Genomic DNA, 19193 nt, shown 5'->3' with positions numbered 1-19193 from the left:
TATAGTTTTACCAGTTGACTGTTCAACTACGAGAAAAGGAGGAAAGTCTTTGTCACTCATACATTGTAGTCATTTATTTAGACAATTAATTAAATAGTGTTATAATAACGGTAGTACTTGAACGTTTTGACAATATAAAAAACGTTGATATTGAATTTACGACATTTGTTTCAACAAATGGTGTGTCATGCGTATTACGATGCTCACTGAGAAGCTCGTGTAATTTTAAATAACAAAAATATTTTATGCAAATGATTTTAAAACACTTACATTAACTTATCAACTTAAAGAAGAACTCAATGGTCAGTAAAGTTTTCTTATTCTGAGTTGAATGCACACCTGACTGAATAAGTTCAATGTACTGTACAATTTAAAACCTATTCCATCTGACACGTACATAAAAATGTATCACAAATCGCATCCTTCTAAAATTCGGCCGTCTTGGATACAATGAAACTTTCCTATTTTCTCTCATTATTCGGAATCTGATTCCTATAACAAAGACATATTATCATTTTCACGAAAAATTGTGGTTTCAAGTTCCAAATACTGTTATTTCGAAGTATGGCTTTTTAAGCAGAATTTTATAATATATTTACAATTTGACTGTATAAAATAAATATAATTTTAATGTATAAAATAAACAATATGTAAAAATAGATCGAATGTATTAATTCGTTTAAAAAATAAATTTAAATAACTCGTTTAGAAATATATTAATTTAAGATACCAATATTTTAACCGTAATTATACGTGAGAATATTATAAATGACGTTATTATTGAACTAATGTAACATAATTGGAATATTATAAAACTTATTATTTACATGGATGTTGTTTTTAAATGTAAATTAGTGTAACTTACCATATATTGACCTTCTACATAGCGACCAGAATTTCTGGATGTTCGCCTTAGTTCTCTTGGTTCCGAGTGATCTTGACTTCTTCGCCTAAAAATATGAGAACCATCATCATAAGAAGATCTCTTTGGTAAAGTGGATGGAGTCGATTATTTGAATTCATTAGACTACAAGGAAAAATTACTTACGACCTCGACTGGATCTGCATTGTCTTAAGTTTATTATCTATATCCTGAGAAGGACTTGTAGATGCGTCCTCAATAATAGCCGATGGTGACGTCTGCATTTGTGTAATATCATTGGTTTCGTAAAATCCAGCTGTCCTAGATCCACGAGTTATTGATACTTTATTAACGGGTAATCTGAAACGAAGATTCAAACTAATGGTACTACAAAGGGCCCACTACATTAAGAAGTTATTTGACGAACACCATGTACACGCTAACAATTTTACATTTTCTCTTCTTCCATATTTAAAAAAAATTATATCTACAGAAATATATATATATATATATTTTTAATATACTCAAACGGGAGACAACTTATAGATGTACGAAAGCGAAGTAGACTTTTACTCACTGATGCTTCCTCGGACCACGTTTCTTCTTGTGTTTACTGAAAGAAAAAGGTTTTATTGGTGGAATTACGTTGGAGTTAATTTTATAAGTAAAGGGACAAAAATTTGGTATTACTTGTATGACTCTTGGTAAGAGTTTTTTTTTCGTGCATAGTTCTATGCAGTCTGACATACACATATATAACAAAATCACACTTCGCGTACATACGTGTTATTGCGTTTCAGAACTACGTCCAAAAAAAAAGATTAATAGTCTGAACAAAAATTCGTAGTACTTGCCCGAGCATTAATTTTGGTATTAAATACCAAATACCTAAAGACGTGTCTGTAATATTGCGGTGATTATAGAGAACGGCGTGTTGGAAAATACAAAAAAAACTTCGATGGTCAAGCAGGAAATGTGAAAATGATGAAAATTATCTCTGCTATGGTTTTTGACGAATTTTAGAAAGAAGAAAACCGTGTAAAATACAACGTCGTTTGAACATCACGAATCTCAAATTTTGATAAAAAGCAGGATGCAGGAACTCGTTGGGGAAGAGGGTCGTATTTCAATTAATATCACATGTTTATCGTATCTATCACCAATTTGTATATTATCAATATATAAACAGAATACACAGTATTTTAGACTTATTTGCTTTTAAGTTCTTAGACTCAACAAAACACACATCGTTCTCTATGTACTTTTTTTTGCAGGCATTCCAAAAATATTATCGATTCTTTCTATCAACAATATTAATGTGTAGTTTTTAATATTATTTTTCTTACACTAGTTCATAGAAGTTGCGAGTAAATTTAAATATAGGCGTCAAGAACAATAGGTTTCATCAATTCCTTATATAACTTTTGTCGTTTACATAAATATGTATACGTTTGATATATGACTTGATACTTTGACAATATTACATGTGTATATGCATATAGATATATATGTGTATATATATGCGTGTGTATACACATATATACGTATATTATTAATTCCTTACGCTAGTTTAAAAGTTCATTTAAAACAGGCACCAAGAATGACAGACCTCATCAATTCCTTATACAATTTTTGCCCCTTATATATGATTACATACATTATATATTTTGCTAAAAGGTAATAATTCTTAGCTTGAATAACGATCAGGTAGCCTGCAACAAGCGATTCATAAGAGATTACTACCCATGCGAAGACAACAGATTTATGATGTACGTAAAGACGCTAATGATAACAAGTATTTATTAATAAATAAAGCACAAGCATGCAATTAAATTATAAAAGTATAAACAGCTATTGCTTATAGAATATTTTAGTTTGTAGGATGTATCGAATGATTAAGGAAATAAATATTAATGTGTAGAAAATAAAAAGTATTAATATGGTGCACTGTAAACTGTTTTAAAGAATATTTTTTATACAGAGTATCTCTCACAAATTTAGTCGGTTATTCATTTTACAATTTTTAGTTTAAAGTTCAATGTTTTCTACATTGTTCAGGCTTTAAAACAATATTAAGTTTTACACTACAATAAATACATTTTAGCAAAGCATAAAATAATAATGCAATAAAGAAAAAGCCAGTTTAAAAAAAAATTCTTGACAGTACAGACTCGGTTTAGCATTCAATGATATTACAGTGCTATGACAACAATAGTTAAAGATATGTGCACATTGTACGTGAATTAAATTAACTACGCAAGCGTGTAATTCTAATATTCAAATTAGCAACATTTTCTATAATTATTTAAAGTGTTCATCATTCACAGCATGATATACAATTTAAAAGCAAAAAAGCGTGTTTTGCTAGTATTAAGATTACGGATTAATAAAATAACGTTATAAAGTCAGTAGCATTACATGTTGCAATTGCTTGAAAGTGTAGAATTATTTCTACTTTTTAAACTGGTGTAAAATAAATAAAGTATAAAGAATATATTACTATTATTAATTTGGTGTGAACACCTAACTCACCCAGAAAATTCATGATCAGAACCTTCTTCAGGCTCATCTACTTCTTCTTCTTCTGCAAAAAATACGAAGACACGTGAATAAAAAATGAATTGATTTTTGTCATAAATTAATGTCAAGTATATAATTTTATTTTTTAAGTAGACTATAAAAACATACCGGCTAAGTGATCCTTTTTGCGTCTCGTGTAAGCACGCTTACTCGTTACCGGAACTTGATCCGTTTCTCCGTGTAAAAGACTGTTTCTGTACAAAAGTAAAGGCTGCCAATCCTCTCCCCGCGAGGAAGGCATTCCTGCTTGCAATCTTCTATCAAGGAAATTTAGCCTGCAATATATGTACATAATGATTTATAAGCCGAATAAAATCAAAATTAATCGACAATTAAATCTCTGCGATTTCAAATCGATCATCTCCACGTGCAGCATAGTTTTTAAATAAAATTTAAATGTCTCATATTATACAATGTTAAGCTTTCCTTCGTTTTATGTCATGAAGTTGATCAATTTACTTCTTCAGGATCACAACCATAATAAGGATCACACTTACACAACACGTTTATCCTGTTTAAGAAGTTTGTTCGTAAACTCGGACAAGATTTCAAGGAATGATAAATTCGGCGGTGGTCCAGTGGGATCTTGTTCGATGCCGTCTGGTGGTGTAATGGCGAAAAGAACACCCGCCCGATGTAAAGCAGTAATTGCTTCGCGATTTTTTACCGCGTCCAACCCAAATGACAGAGCGAATCGTTTCGCAAGCTCCTGAAATAATTTCAGTGTTGATACGCGTATCATTAGGCACAATACAAATATTTAAATATAAAACGAATGGATGCAAACCTTTATCGCAGTGAACTCTTCGCTGTTTCTGTTGACTTTGCCTTTCTCAGCTATTATCTCGTTATACAAAATATTTAAACTATGCTGCATCGTTAATGCACAATGTGTTTTATTAATATCTCTAGCCTTCCCTAACGTGGTTTTGATAATATCTCCGTAATCGTTGTAGTATTTTACATAATGTTTGAACACGTCCGCTGCTGCTTTGGTAGGTATCATGTTATATACAATTAGCTTGCAGTAACTCGCCAAGAAGTTCCTCCTTTTGTGCAATTCTTCAATCTTCGAGTGTTCGTCGTGTTCGTCTATAAAAATTAAGTACATCGACTCATTTTCTTAATTTTTACACGAAGATTTCATTACAGATATTACTAGAGATGTGCGAGAACCCGATGATCGGGACGCATACCTCTACATATTACTAATAACGTACCATCTTCTTCTTCGAAAAATACGTATTCTTGTATAAACCGATTCAGCATATTTTGCATCGCTTGGTCTGGTTCGTACACCAATTGGTGCATCAAAGGATTAGAATTCGACGTTAATTGGTTACAAAATAGTACTAATAAGTCACATATTGTATTGTATGCCTCTTCCCTTAAAATTGGTGGAGAAGGCTGCAAAAAACATAGATAGATTTTATGTATTATTTATATATTAACGATCGATCATTTGAGTGTAGAAAAGTATGAAAAGTAATTACTGTGCCGCTTCCATCGCCGCTAACAAAATGCCGCATAGAGCCCATAAAAGAGTGTAATCGTTCTTTCAATTGTCGACACTCATCATCACCTCGATTTCCAGAATCCACTGACTCCATAAGGTGATTTTGTCCCCACAAAATTGCAAAGAAGCATGCACTTATACAATACTTCACTGCTTCATGCGGTAAACATCTGTAACAACATTTTTATGTTAGAAATATATTACAATTAATGCAATATATTCATATAATAAAAATAATAAATTCGTACTTAGATGGATCTTTGGCATCTTCAATATCCTTATACAAAGAATCCCATATTCCCCAGGGATTCATATTGTGACTTGAATAAAATATTGATACTTTCTTAAGAGACTGAACAACATTGAAAATTTCATCCTCGTCTGGTTCTTCGTCTCCCTCTATTAAATTTCTGTATTCATCAATAGCTTCTTTATATTTATTTACAATAGAGTCGATTAACGTAGAACGCGCTACGTCACATCTAAATTGGAACACGTTAAGCATTAAACATTTGTATTCTTTTAAAGCTTTTTCAAATACGTTTACAAAACTTCACCTGGTGAAAATAGCGTGACCCTCTATACACATGTGCTCCAATGTTTTCGCGGCTGTATCCAAAACTTCAGTGTCATGCATCTTCTCTACGATGGTGTGAATCTTATTCAACAATGACTCCAAGTTCTGCTCTTGTCGGGACTTGATATAAATATCTAAATCAAAATACTGAGGGATAGCGAGCAAGTTTGCAAGCTTTTCAGGATCTGCTCTGTATTTGTCAAGTAATAAGGGTAGCGTTTGAATAAAGTGCTCTGTCAATCGCTGTTTGTCATCGTGAACTTGTTTCACTTCTTTTGCCGACAGAATCTTTCTGGTTGGTCCCCTACCAACTGGAGCTTCGCCTATTTTAAAAAAATAAAAATAAAAATAAGTTTCTACTGTACATATAATTTATTTAAAAAAAAAAATACAAATACGAAATTACCGGTGGCAGCTTGTTTTATACAACAAACCATCAGTTCAATTAGTGATGTTTCCTTTTGATTGTCTAAAGCCTCCTCTTCAGGCCCAGCTTCCTCCAATAACAAATCCGTCATGCATTCCCAGTCTTTCATCATCTGATTCGTTTCAATCAACGAATCCACCAGATACGCTCCATGCTCGTGAAGTTCTGACTCGATGAAGAATAAAACAAGATCCCGAATTAGAGGAGTATTCGGTAGACGTTTTTTCCCCCGTTTAGTCTTCATACCAGCTACCGCCTCGTCATCGGGTCGGAATAAACGTTCGTTTAAAAATTCACCTGCTGCCTGAGCAACAGCGCGATGAGACGAATAAACAAGTTCATATACGTGTTCGCAGTCCTTGTCAGTCAGAATTTCTCTGTGGTGTTTTAAAATAGAGATGACAAGTTTGACGGCTTGCACCGCTACATCGTACTCTTTATCCAATGTCATTGCAACAATTCGGTCTTTAAATTTACTTGTGAAAAGTTCGAGTTTTGTTTTTAGTTCTTCCGAAGCGTACAATGGTTGTAACGCTTGGAGACACTTTAAACGGACCTCGCCAACCTTATCGTGTAACGTCCAACCTAGGAAATTACATTAAACAAATGTAGCTATCAGTGTAGAAAATTTATATTTCACAAAAATGATATTTACCTATATATTTTAAGTATGAATCGTCTAAAAAGTTTTGATGGAATTTCTTCATCCAAACTCCAATCTCTGCCATACAAATTGCCCGTATTTCTGGCAGTGTATCTCTGTACCGATGTACAAATACAGATTTGAACATGTATGTAAGCATGTTCTTAATTTCATCCATATTTTCTTCTAGCTCCTTCCGTTTAGCCATTAATGATTCCAATCTATCCGCAGCTCTCTTTTCTCTAGCTTTCTGTCTTTCTGCTTCATATTGTCGTTGTGTATTGTCTAAGTTTATTGATACAGTGAGAGCAACATCGACTAACGCTGTCATAAGTTTCATAGCTGCAAACAACATGAAATTTTCGAATATGCAAATACATTTGTAATTACATACATGTGCGTGTCTTACCAGCTAGCGTGGCCGTATGCCTAAAAGCTCTCACTTGTGAATCCGAAAGACCAGTTAACAAAGAGATTACATTATCCATTAAAAATTGATCGTAAATTATAGAATATTGACATTGTCGAACTAAAATTTGTACGAATTCACAGAAATTCGCACGAAATTTTTTCCACTGCTGTCCTGTCATTATCAATGGATATTCTCCGCTTTCCTATGTGATAAGCAACCATTAATTAAGCATGATATGGTAACCATTAATTAAGCATGATATGGTAACCATTAATAAAGCACATATAATATATACCTCATCAAACTCTTCAGTCATTTTTCGAATAATTGCTACATGTTCCATTGTTGATTGCATTTCTGGAGTGATACGACCTTTACAACCACTTGCATTAATGAAAAACTGCATTAACATGAGAAGAGCGTTTTCTCTATTAATTTTGTATTTTTCTATCCACTCATCAACAATAGTCTGGAAACAAAAGAAATATATCAATAATACGACCTATTAAAATTAATGCTACAGTTTATTAGGTGTTTTCGATCTATAAATACGCAAAGATTCTTGAGAACAATATTCTGGCACACTTTCCCATATACATACAGTTAACGAAGAGCGATTATTCCGGATAACATAATAAAGACTAGCTTCATCTTCCAAACTATGTGAGTGATGCGCTCGCTTTCCACGTCCACGTCCACCACCTCCTCTTCCTCTACTAGTAGTAGTTGGAATGTAGTCAGTATCTATTTCTTTATATTTTGGTTGTTGTATTGCTCCTCCTACAAGGAATAATAATTATTCATTGTAGTCAACAAGAAAATAATTACTAATACTGTAAAACATACCGCGCAACCTTGCACGTGTATTCCTTGTAATTCTCATATTGGTTGGTGTTGCTGGTGTCATAGGTTGTTCAAATTGAGACTGATTCTCAAAATTATTTGTTTGTTCTTGATATTGATGTTGTGATGTACCAGGTGAACTATAACTTTCGGATGAATAATGTTCAGGGCTAAACGAAAATAATTACGAATATACATTTATATACACCTCGAATGTATAAAGCAGTTTTAATTATATAAACAATAATATTATAACTTAGATAGAATTTAGTAATAGTAGACTAATTAACATGTTGACTGCCATGGTGATCACTACTGACTGACACTGAATTCTTCAACAAGATTATGGTGGTCAAAACTGACCGGCGAAACTGAACTCGATAAAAATGCATAAATAATTTTATGAATGCAATTAATATTAAAATAGTGCCTTAAAATAAAAAGTGTACATGCGAACATATCAGTATTTTTATTTTTCGTATTATAAACTTAAATATGCATATAAATATACAATGTGATTCTAACATGAACAATTTTACTATAGTGCGCAGGAGACAAAACCAACAAAACACGCTTGGCTGTCAACGTGTTAATAAATATATAACCATATACTCACGTCGGATTATGTATGGGTGTCTGAGGTGCCTGACTATAAGTAGTATAATTAGCGTAAGACTCATTTGCTTCTCCACCTGAGTTATCATTCATAGGAGTCATTGGAGTCATTGGTGCATCGTACTCCGGAGGCACCGGATCATCCATACGTATTCGTTTACCTCCTCTTCTATGCATCATCTTGTTGTTCTTCTATTATTATCCCTGGAGAAAGACAATATGCCAATTTTCTGCCCAACTTTTATTTTATGAATATAAGGTGAAATACTACTTCATAATAGAGCTTATAAGCAGGCAAAATTTGTGTTATTTACAAACCTGTAAGATACTCCCCGGCAAGCGCGGGGATTAGGGATTACCACAGAGTTTTACGTTTTCACAATTTGCAGCTGCATTTAAAATATATTGATTCGAGAAACATTGGAAGTACACATCGATATAATTCTTCAAATAACCCCGGCTTCTTGTAAATATTCACGGTTGGTTTTACAATGCATACAAATGCGTACTAATAAACATGGTTATTGGTCGCTTGTCAAAATACAAAGTAAAGTGTACCAATAGGAGAAACACAACATCTTGCAATTCAGTTTCAACTTATATTTGTGGAATTAAACTTTACGCGCGGAAATTTTCTTATGACCGCTAAAAAAATAATAATCAACAAAAATTAACACAATGCTTAAACCCGTTATTTCGTGAAACGCGTTGACGTAGTACTCATCTTACAGATAAATAATTATCTATAGCGCCAAAAAGGACTACAGTATTTTTTGTAGCCATAAAGACTTACTTTCACTTTATTTTGGGTATTTGAAACACTGATTATATTTACTATTTCGTATGGTAATATGTTTTAAAATAATTTCTCGTATTAGGCTTAATTTTCATTATCCGTTCATGCTGTCAGGTAACATTCGAATATATGCAGTAATAATATCGTTTACCGTGAATACTACATGATATTACTACATTTTTAGCTAGTAATCAACGATAGCAAGAATCCAATTTCAAAATTGCATACATGCAAATTAATTTGTTCCTCTTTATATTCAATTACCAGTTGTATAAATTGCAGCACCGTGTATTATAGAGAGAAGGCAATCTATTATCGCTAGTGAAATAATCTGTGGTTAACGGTCTTTGTGTGGGGATGGGAGGCGTGACTAGAGATAAAGTTATCAAATCACGGTGGAGATTCGTCACAAAATATAAACGAATTTTCAAATAGCACTTGATCAAGTTCAGCTCTCAAACGTACGCGCTTTCTCCGTGTTTTGTCGAAAGTACAATGGATACATACGAAAGTGTATTACTTGTGAAGAGTGAAGTATTTGTATTTAGTATACCTCCAAGGTCATTGAGTAGGGGTTATCGGTACGAATTGATTCTTTTTGGCCATATTTCCTTTGAAAATGTTTTATCTTGATGAAAGTACTCCGCATGCAGAAATGCGTGGAAGGCATACACAATAATATTTCTTTTGTTACTGACAAGGCATCTTAATATCATGCGTTTTTCAAAAACATTTAATCCCGATCTCGCACAATTTATACGTCAGCAAATGTTATACCGGAAATTGTTGACAGAACAACATATTGTTACATCTGGAACACACTTCTACACGATTTTTATCTGCTGTGTGATCCATGAGACTCCAAAATGATTTTATTCTAAGCCATTGAGACGATCAAGTTTGACAGATGTTCTAAATTTTATGATACTGTATAATTCTAATTTTGTCAAGTAAAAAAATGCATTTACTTGAAACTATTATGCACATATATGTAACAATGTTCATTTTACATGAATTCTTTTATATATTCATAGAGCAGCTGATTGGAACCTACAAGACCCGACATGGACCGGCCGGATGCGTCTTGTGTCTCAAGGGAATGCAGTGGCAATAAAACTCGAAGATAAAATTACAGGTGAATTGTTTGCCAAATGTCCAATCGAAAAGTATCCAGGTATTGCAGTCGAACCAGTCACGGACTCCTCACGTTACTTTGTTCTGAGAGTTCAAAATGATAATGGACGATCAGCCTTTCTTGGTATTGGATTTTTGGATAGATCGGATAGTTTTGATCTGAATGTTGCTCTTCAAGACCATTTTAAATATCTCAAAAACCAAGAACAGATAGAAAAGGAAAAGGATGAACCGAAACAGGAGTTGGATCTGAGATTTAAAGAAGGAGAAACGATCAAAATCAACATGAAAATTACTGTAAGATCATTCATTTATTTTCAGATATTGGAGTGTGAGAACCCAAAAATGTCAGGTACTCGGTGGTCAGAATGGGTTAGATAGGTATCCGGTTTGAGACAAATCGGGTTCTCACACACCTCTATAGATATAAATTTGTAAATCAACATTAGGTTTTAAATTAGAGAATAAGAGATAAAATTTTTAATTGTGGTACAGAAAAAAGATGGCAGCGAAGTTTCCTCCAAGGCAAAACAACGACCCACTACAGGTATTGGTTTACCTCCACCGCCAGGTGGTGTAAAAATTGCACCTCCACCAGCCAAAACTCCAACTTCATCCCCTGCTCATAAACCTACCCAGAACCAAAATCAGCCAGGTGCGGAGTGGGGAGAGTTTGCTAGCGCGTCTCAACAATCTCAGGCCCAACAACAGCAACCATCAACAGTAGGAAATTCCAGTTGGGTGCAATTCTAACTTCTTACAACTTGTATTAAGATTTAGTGTAGCTGTGCTATAGAATCATAGGCAGTGCATATGTATATTGATTTGTATATGCACATGTACTTTGACATATATGCATACATATACCTTTTAAGGGTAATTATTGACAAAGATGTTTCTGTGTACATAGTAAATTAGCTACTATATTTTTAGAATATGATCTTTACTGTATTATAGTTGAGTACTTATAAATACTTATGAATTTCTGTTGTGACTTAATGGTAAAATCAACTATACAGAATGAAACTGCATCGATTAATCAACTATCTGATACATGCTCTTATTTAAATAGAAAATTATGAAAAGTATTACATTGAAAAACTTCAACTACTCATTTCGGTGATTTGAAAACAAATTTTGAAGATTCATAATATATTTACGTTTATTTAATTATTTAATTATTTAATTATTTAATAATTTAATTATTTAATAATATATTACGTAATTTGAAATGAAAATTTAATCACAGCATTATAATTTAGCTTTTTGGTCCTGCCACGTATATTTTTAATACATATAATACTAATGCAGAAGAATGTACATATAATTACAATTCTTATTTAAATAAATTATAAAAGGAAGAGTAATACTCATATTTTTTATATAAGTAGGTACCGTATAAGTTTAGTGCCTTGTACAGATATGTCTTTGAAAAATGAGACAGCCTGTATTAGAAAAACAGAGAATTAACACACAGAATAAAAAGATGATAATAGAAATTTGTGATGTCCAAATTTAAGATTCTATTAGCATAAAATGCTTTCCTGAAACATTAGTTCAGTATTACAAATAAAATAGAATTGAAATAGATTCGACATTTCCTATTGCATGGATACAGTCTTTGTTAAAACCCTTAAAGGTGTATAAATTAAATATGGTGTATGCAGTCTTAGTTTATATTAGTTTCCAGTGTTGTACATAATACAAAAATTGCGGAGGCTAATGCAAAAAAGGGCCTAATCGTATGGATGTTCCAAATTTGTTAATTTCATCCTGATTTTGTACGAATAGGTTTCTAAGAAAATAATTTTATATCATTTTCGTTATATCACCAAATTATATATCAAATATCAAATTTTTCTATTGTATTTTTATATTTTAGAAACTTATTTAACCTGATGTAAATTTTCATTAAATACTGTGCAGAGTAATTAAGGTTTAGAAAAAAAGCTTGTAAAAATATATGCTTGAACGCATTAGAAGAGATAAAGAAATGTAAAGCAGAGCTGTTTACATTTAAAAAATTGTTGAAAGAAAAGTTACGAAAAATATTATTACTAAATACAGAGATGTAATCTATATTCCATATAATCCAGAGAGAATAAATTTATTACACATATCTTTGTTCGCAAGAATGAAAAGAGTTAAATGTTTCATGTACATATTATGGATAATTATCTAAAGATGATATTATATCCTGAATCATATACCTGTAAATTATTTACAGATATAAGAAGTTAGATTTCTTCGCGTAGATAGAATAAGCGAGAAAATTACTTATATAGTCTGGTATCATTGTACATTGTAAATGATGCAGTGACGTTGTTAATAATATGTATGTTAATATTTAGAGTAATGAAAAGAAATATCTTGTAATTCCATAAGTTACATTCCGTTTTTAATGTATAAAAAAAAAGATTACTACACAATACATGCGTATTTGTGTGCAAGTATATATACATATACATACATATATAGCGCAATTTGTCTCGTTGCAGTAAATGAAAAATGCTGTTGTTTTCTATTGTATATTTTCGTTTGTAGTTATAATAAATTGCATAATTATTAATACGCTAAAGAATTATTAAAAATCATATTACAAATAATACTTTGTAGATAGATAAATGATAACAGCAGTTGGAAATTTTATTCTATCACAAGATTATTTATCTTGGTAAATGATCAACAACGTTTATTACGAGCAACGTTAAGCCTTAAACTTCGCATGGCCATGTCACGACTAAAGTGACGTTGTACTGGACGTTGAAGTTGCCCATTGACTAGACTAGAATCATCGTCGCATTCCACGTTGCTTAAAACCACTAATAGTACTCCAAGCACCTGTAAAATCAAAGGTAACATAATTAGTCATATATATCCATTTGAATATGAACAATAATATTTACGATGATAGTACAATATTGTTTCCTTATCTTATTTACCAGACATATGATTATCAGTAATGTATAGATATGTATGCTCGCAGCCGGAAGTGACTCCACTTCTCGTAGAGCTTTGGCAGCTTCAGATAGATCTGGTTTTAATTCCAAGGCATGTCGCAGATGTATAGCTGCTTCTTGATAATGGCCGTATGCCTTCAAACAGACAAAAACGATCAATATTTTGCTATTTCGTTTAGTTAATTAGTTTTTGTTTCGTAAATATTCAAACAATATGCATAAAAGTGCGGTACTCTAACATTTTGAAAATTTTCGGATTACCTTAAATATTTGGCCAAGTGTAAGGTACTGTTCCCATGCATTGCGATCTGGAGGTTGCAATTCCAAGGAACGTCTCGCTAAGTATGTGGCATCATCTAAGTATTGTTGTACCAATAACACCCTAGCCAAATTTAACAAAACTTCCGCGTTATGTGGCGACACAGCGAGTGCCCTCCGAAAGCACTCAATCGATCTTTGTGCGTCTCCTTTTATGCGCCAGAAATTTCCTATTTGATTATAGAGTTGCACTGATTTTGGTTTCTAGAAAAAATTTAATGAAGCTTATAATAAATAAGTGTACAATTTCATACGTATTACGTTCATTTACTTTCATTCCAAATATTCTGTGTAGCTAAGATGTACCTCTCGTTTAGCTTTTATTAATCGTTTCTCTAATAGATCAATGTCAACATCCATAGTTTTACCACCGTTCTTCTTGAACATGAGAGCTACATTAGGTTCTGGAACCAATGGATGCTTATCCCTGTTGGCAACACCAAGCAAGTTGTCATAATAGGTGAAATTAACAGGTTTTCCACAGTCCAAGATTACATCCTCACATTGTTGACCAGAAGTGCATACGACTTGTTCGCCTGATGTTTGAGATGATAGGGTGAAAGGCTCGGTGGCATTCGGATTATCCTTCAACACGTATGACGAGAATCGTCTGCCAAGGGGACCAAAGTTAGGGCTTTTTTAACGCTGAAAGAATAGTAAGCCACACACAAATACTAACTACAGGAAGAAACAGAAAATTACATCGGATTATTTGTAACAAGTATTTGGAACAAAATCTCAAAATATTGTAAAACATAATTATAGTTCAATAAAACAAATAAAAGTAAGCAGATTTTCAATGTATTTCTTAAATTAAAATTTTTGTTGAGCTAGTACCTTTATCTCAAGTATGTGAGATACCCAGGTACCCGAGTATCTCATGAGGTCTCACAAGTGGGCTACTAGAGCTATTACTACCCGAGCCATCGCATCGTATGCTTTACTCGAATATTCGGCTAATTCATATTTTTGTATGAAATAATAACACTAGATTTTATATTTCCAGCAGAATGCAACAGTGATAGTAATTCGGAATTACAAACGTATCTTCAAAGTAATAAAATAAATCACAACATATGTCTTTTAGAAAGGTGGAAAAGAAATGAAAAAATTACCCTAGGTTAGCAAAACTTGTGAGAATTTATTACTGTATTCCCACGACTTCTGCAAGCTCAGAATGCGTATTCTCTACTCAAGTAATATTCATATTATGAACCGAGTACTCAGGTACCTGGCTATCTCATGAGATAATCGAATACTCGGGTAACCAGTTATCTCATGAGACATCTGGGTACTCAAGTAATGTTTGTTTACCCAAGTATCTTATGGTTTACCTGGGAATCTCATAAGTCACAGCTCTACTCGTTACTACCTTTTGTTAAAAATTTAAAAACTTGATAACTTTTTATATTTTTCATAACTTACAAAACGAAAATCATGTTTTATTATACATGCAGAATCATTGTCTGATAAAATATACTTGTGTATATTTCAAATAAACAATAATCCATTAACCATTAAACATGCAACAGTAACTATTCTTTGCATCTACAAGTATGGTGTACCTTCTTATGTGTAAACAATGTAACACTAAAAAAGAACTGTAAAATAATCACACAGAATTACCCATCATAGGTAATTATTTTTAATAGGCATTGTAATGTCATCTCATACTTTTCGGTTTAAGATAACAATAAAACAGTTAATATTCCTCAAATATTCTAATCATTTATATATTGGAAGGTCGTGGACGTATTTCTTATTCTAGTATTGGAATTGTTCCTCAATGTAAATAGCTGATTCGAGCTTTCTGTAGTATATTTCAGACACTTTGGCTTCCAAAACAGGAATATCGGTATAATCTATTGTGTACAACAAAACTAAGCAATATGATTTAATATTCAGAAAGAAGACATGCCACTCTGCTCTTACCTAAGACTAACCAGAGCATCAGGGTTCCTTACCGTTCATGGTTTCCGGAGAGAACATTTTCGCAGTCTTGACAGTACGCTTGTACTTTTTCGTGTTTATCAGAAATAGCGGTTCTACTCCAACTTTGTCCATTACCGACACTGATGCTACTCGCCAAGATATCAAAAATAGGATCATCTTCCACCGTACTCGCGAAGTCTGTTGTCTTAACAACTTTATCAGCACTGAGCCTCCAAGAGGTCCGCGAATTCGTGAGTTTTGCTTGGAGTATTAAAAAGCAAAACAAATAGCCGACGACACGACCGTCGACCCCAACAACGTGCATTCTCCCGCTTCAGAAAAACCGATCCAACACGTTGCTAACTCGCTGAGAAATCGTCTGCTTCTCTACTACAAAAAGATGATTTAGATTTTCATTCAGATGACTCTTTCCTCTAGGAACTATTGACTTGGTTGCCAACGTTCCTAAACCCCTATTACCATATCACTAGTCATTTCAGTTTACATTTCTCGTAATTAATTTTTTGGTTAAAATTGAGTATGTATTCAACACAGAAATTGAATTTATCGTTTCTCGAACTCCTACTGTTAATATTGAGCGAATGAAAATTTAATGAATGAATGGCACATGCTCCATTATAAATGCAATGAAAAAGGTTATTTTTCAAAGTGAAACACTTTCACTTCAACATAATTTGAAATAAGTAATTCAATGATAATAAGTAATTTCGTAATAAATAACAAAGATATGTGGATACTATCTCGCGCGCTTTCTTATAATTTTATTATTTTTGTGAAGTGTGACAGAGTTTGAATCCGCGCAGGTACCTATGTAAGTACATCACTTATGAGCAGTGCTGAGATATTGGCCAACTTTGTCGCGCATACGCGGCGATTTTAACCTCAGTAAAGTAAAATTCTGGATAAAATAGGGTACCTTAATCACCTTGCGAAATGTTTAAAAATTGTTACGATTTGATTGTGAAATTAGCGAAAGTAGCTCCTTCTCTAATATTAGCTGCCATTGTATAATAAGATTTTATACAAATTTTTTACAATAACTTATCATAAACTCGTAGGACACTCGTCTCGTCTCGGAAGAGATTATTCCGGTCCTTTCCCGCCAATATCACTGCCCCACTATCTTTTCCTCATAATATAGATACGGTACTGTTCTGAGCGCGCATGCGCGAGAAAAGTTGGTCGATATCTCAGCACTGCTTATGAGCAGACACACGAAATTCTTGTTTCTTTTCGGATTTTTTATATAATATGGAAAACGAAAACGATGTAAATAAAAATAGAGACACAGAATGTGATGAACAAGATATAAATGTTTCTGACCGCAAAGATTGTCATGACACTGACAAGAAACTTTCGGAATTATATCCAAATATGAGCAAACAACAATTAAAAAAAATAAAGAAAAGAGAAAAATGGTTAGAACGAAAGAGTGAGAAAAGGTTTTTATTTCTTAATTCTTTCATCTTTAAGTTGATAATTTTATTGTACATTACACCTCTGTATAAATTTGATATTGTTTATTGATTTGATATTATGCAATTTGTAATGAAAATGTCTCAATATATTTCATAGATTAAAGGAACGGCAGAAAGCAAGACAAAAACGAGCATATGCTCGTGCAAATAATATAGATCTTGGACCATCTAGGAAAGCTTTAAAAAAGAGTACCATGGCCGATAGCAGTTGCAAAATTGAAGTAACTATTGACATGTCTTTTGATGATTTAATGATCGATAAAGACATTGCAAAATTGACCAAGCAGATATTAAGATGTTATACGTTGAATAGGAGAGCCCTTGCACCAATGCAATTTTCCCTTACTAGCTTTAACGGCGCATCAAGAACACACATGCAAAAGCATAATGGATATCAACATTGGGATGTAAGTACCATACTCCTGAATTCGTGAGTAAAATGATGCATTTAAAATACTTTATGATTCAAATATCATTTTGTAGGTAAAATTTTATGAGGAAGGATATTTGGATATTTATCCAAAAGAGAAAATCATATATTTAACTAGTGAATCAGAAAATGTGATCAATCATCTAGAACATGATTGTGTGTATGTTATAGGTGGTCTTGTTGATCATAATAGTCATAAGGTAAGCTAGCTTATTTGATATGTATAAATCTTCTTATACCGTATTTACATTTCTAGGGTTTGTGTCACAAAGTAGCTACACAGGCTGATATAAGGCACGGACGACTTCCTCTAGACAAATTTTTACAAATGAAAGCTAGGAAGGTTTTAACTGTTGACCATGGTATGATTAGAATATATATTTTCACATGTATACTAATTGTAAGTATACAAATATAATATTTATATTATTTCAGTGTTTGAAATTTTGCTGCGAGTTAGCGAAGGAGAAACATGGCAAAAAGCATTTTTACAGGTACTGCCAGAAAGAAAAAATGCTCAACCCATTTCATCTATAGACGAAAATAAAAGCACATTAAATACTTGTGAAAAAAAAGAAAATATGTGCGAGGGAAATGGTACAGTTTATATGTATAAAATAGAGTGTTGAAAATGAAAGCATAGATATGTAATACATGTATACAATAAAATTTTGTTACAGATGACACATCAAAATTTCTCAGAACTTTGAAAGAAGAAAAAGACGTGTTAGATATTTATAAAATTGAAGAAAATATTTTCTACACAAATAATACAACAAAAGCAAATGTGGAGGCTATAGACGATGAAAATATAAGTAATGTATGTACATAATAAAATTACAATGTACAGATAAACAAGTCAAACGAAATATTGCATTGTATATAAATATGATTTGCGTTTCAAATTAAATTCACCTTTGTCAGTATTGTATAATACAAGTTATCACAATTTTGGTATTTTTTTTATTGTTATTACTGCATTGCATGTATTTGTTGTCAAAGTACATTCTGAAATTTTGCAGGAAATAAAAAGTATATAAATGCAAAGCACATTAACAACAAATTTCTTTTTTTTTTGTATAAATGATGTATTACGTGTACATAAATTTATGAGGGATCTCAAAATGTATAATAGAATAAATTAATGAATTAGAGAGGTCTATTTTATTTAAGACAATGAATGACAGATTTACCATAAACATGATATCTCTTATGTAGAGTAATGATAGAAAGATAAAATGGAAATTTTCTGTCACATTGTTCGAAAAATATTAATCAATTTTTCTCAAATTTTGCAAGAAAATTTCAAAAATATTGTTTTTATATTATTGTACTAATTATATACATATTTCATTTACAATACATTAGCTGTTTCAACACAAATGTGGGACTGTGAAAGTAGATTAGAAATATACAAAATTTTGTATATATTATAAAAAGTACCATACATAATGTTATATTCAATACAATTTCATATGATTACGATGACTAGAAAATTATTGCTCCAACATTTCAATACAAATTAGGCTACATTCGACTTGTAAATATACAATCTTCCAATAAAGATTTAATTTCCAACAATAACGTTCAACTTTACGTGCTCATAAAGCATAAAGTGCATTTTTATATTGTACTAAAACAAAATAATG

General features: G+C 32.3%; 4 protein-coding genes across 7 annotated transcripts; 2 read left to right on the top strand and 2 right to left on the bottom strand.

Annotated features, from left to right (window-relative positions):
* Positions 1-49: 49 nt before the first annotated feature.
* On the bottom strand, positions 50-9511 carry Sa1 (stromal antigen). 4 transcript variants are annotated; one of them, XM_076792870.1, is made up of 21 exons: positions 9269-9511; positions 8794-9120; positions 8477-8679; positions 7864-8030; positions 7619-7797; positions 7313-7486; positions 7015-7219; positions 6618-6947; positions 5942-6547; positions 5516-5858; positions 5207-5440; positions 4936-5128; positions 4663-4849; positions 4230-4534; positions 3940-4151; positions 3551-3717; positions 3395-3446; positions 1440-1475; positions 1049-1222; positions 866-950; positions 52-492 (listed from the first exon to the last, which is right to left on the bottom strand). In XM_076792870.1, exons 3-21 carry the CDS (start codon positions 8653-8655, stop codon positions 475-477), a joined length of 3846 nt encoding a protein of 1281 aa, XP_076648985.1. In that variant the 5' UTR covers positions 8656-8679; positions 8794-9120; positions 9269-9511; the 3' UTR covers positions 52-474. The 4 variants fall into 4 exon arrangements, 3 of the variants coding, with proteins under 3 accessions (XP_076648986.1, XP_076648985.1, XP_076648984.1); XM_076792871.1 differs by lacking the exon at positions 9269-9511 and having other exon boundaries at positions 50-492; positions 7864-8006; positions 8794-9257; XM_076792869.1 differs by lacking the exon at positions 9269-9511 and having other exon boundaries at positions 8794-9256.
* A 107-nt stretch (positions 9512-9618) lies between these two features.
* LOC143356853 (NECAP-like protein CG9132) lies at positions 9619-12976 on the top strand. Its single transcript, XM_076792886.1, has 3 exons — positions 9619-9852; positions 10306-10702; positions 10901-12976. Exons 1-3 carry the CDS (start codon positions 9767-9769, stop codon positions 11156-11158), a joined length of 741 nt encoding a protein of 246 aa, XP_076649001.1. The 5' UTR covers positions 9619-9766; the 3' UTR covers positions 11159-12976.
* Positions 12782-16433, bottom strand: LOC143356846 (uncharacterized). Its single transcript, XM_076792877.1, has 5 exons — positions 15648-16433; positions 13990-14293; positions 13627-13887; positions 13348-13500; positions 12782-13246 (listed from the first exon to the last, which is right to left on the bottom strand). Exons 1-5 carry the CDS (start codon positions 15938-15940, stop codon positions 13088-13090), a joined length of 1170 nt encoding a protein of 389 aa, XP_076648992.1. The 5' UTR covers positions 15941-16433; the 3' UTR covers positions 12782-13087.
* A 356-nt stretch (positions 16434-16789) lies between these two features.
* On the top strand, positions 16790-19170 carry LOC143356848 (tRNA (guanine(9)-N(1))-methyltransferase Trmt10A). The gene is made up of 6 exons (XM_076792879.1): positions 16790-17078; positions 17212-17521; positions 17598-17744; positions 17801-17906; positions 17980-18141; positions 18225-19170. Exons 1-6 carry the CDS (start codon positions 16888-16890, stop codon positions 18374-18376), a joined length of 1068 nt encoding a protein of 355 aa, XP_076648994.1. The 5' UTR covers positions 16790-16887; the 3' UTR covers positions 18377-19170.
* Positions 19171-19193: the final 23 nt, after the last annotated feature.

This window comes from Halictus rubicundus, chromosome 8 (genome assembly GCF_050948215.1).
Source record: "Halictus rubicundus isolate RS-2024b chromosome 8, iyHalRubi1_principal, whole genome shotgun sequence".
NCBI lineage: Eukaryota > Metazoa > Arthropoda > Insecta > Hymenoptera > Halictidae > Halictus > Halictus rubicundus.
Note: the sequence above shows the minus strand (reverse complement) of the source record. Positions and strands in the feature narration are given on the sequence as shown.

Excerpts from the sequence above, each read along its gene's own strand:
- LOC143356853 (XM_076792886.1), top strand. The coding sequence starts at position 9,767 with ATGGATACATACGAAAGTGTATTACTTGTGAAGAGTGAAGTATTTGTA. Across the intron at positions 9,853-10,305 it reads TCATTGAGTAGGGGTTATCG|AGCAGCTGATTGGAACCTAC; the intron begins GTACGAATTGAT and ends ATATATTCATAG. Across the intron at positions 10,703-10,900 it reads AAATCAACATGAAAATTACT|AAAAAAGATGGCAGCGAAGT; the intron begins GTAAGATCATTC and ends ATTGTGGTACAG.
- Sa1 (XM_076792870.1), bottom strand. The coding sequence starts at position 8,655 with ATGATGCATAGAAGAGGAGGTAAACGAATACGTATGGATGATCCGGTG. Across the intron at positions 5,859-5,941 it reads TATAAAACAAGCTGCCACCG|GCGAAGCTCCAGTTGGTAGG; the intron begins GTAATTTCGTAT and ends TTTTTAAAATAG. Across the intron at positions 951-1,048 it reads ATGCAGATCCAGTCGAGGTC|GCGAAGAAGTCAAGATCACT; the intron begins GTAAGTAATTTT and ends TCATATTTTTAG.
- LOC143356848 (XM_076792879.1), top strand. The coding sequence starts at position 16,888 with ATGGAAAACGAAAACGATGTAAATAAAAATAGAGACACAGAATGTGAT. Across the intron at positions 17,079-17,211 it reads GAACGAAAGAGTGAGAAAAG|ATTAAAGGAACGGCAGAAAG; the intron begins GTTTTTATTTCT and ends TATATTTCATAG. Across the intron at positions 17,745-17,800 it reads TTGATCATAATAGTCATAAG|GGTTTGTGTCACAAAGTAGC; the intron begins GTAAGCTAGCTT and ends TTACATTTCTAG.
- LOC143356846 (XM_076792877.1), bottom strand. The coding sequence starts at position 15,940 with ATGCACGTTGTTGGGGTCGACGGTCGTGTCGTCGGCTATTTGTTTTGC. Across the intron at positions 14,294-15,647 it reads CTCTCCGGAAACCATGAACG|ACGATTCTCGTCATACGTGT; the intron begins GTAAGGAACCCT and ends TCCCCTTGGCAG. Across the intron at positions 13,247-13,347 it reads TACTGATAATCATATGTCTG|GTGCTTGGAGTACTATTAGT; the intron begins GTAAATAAGATA and ends TTGATTTTACAG.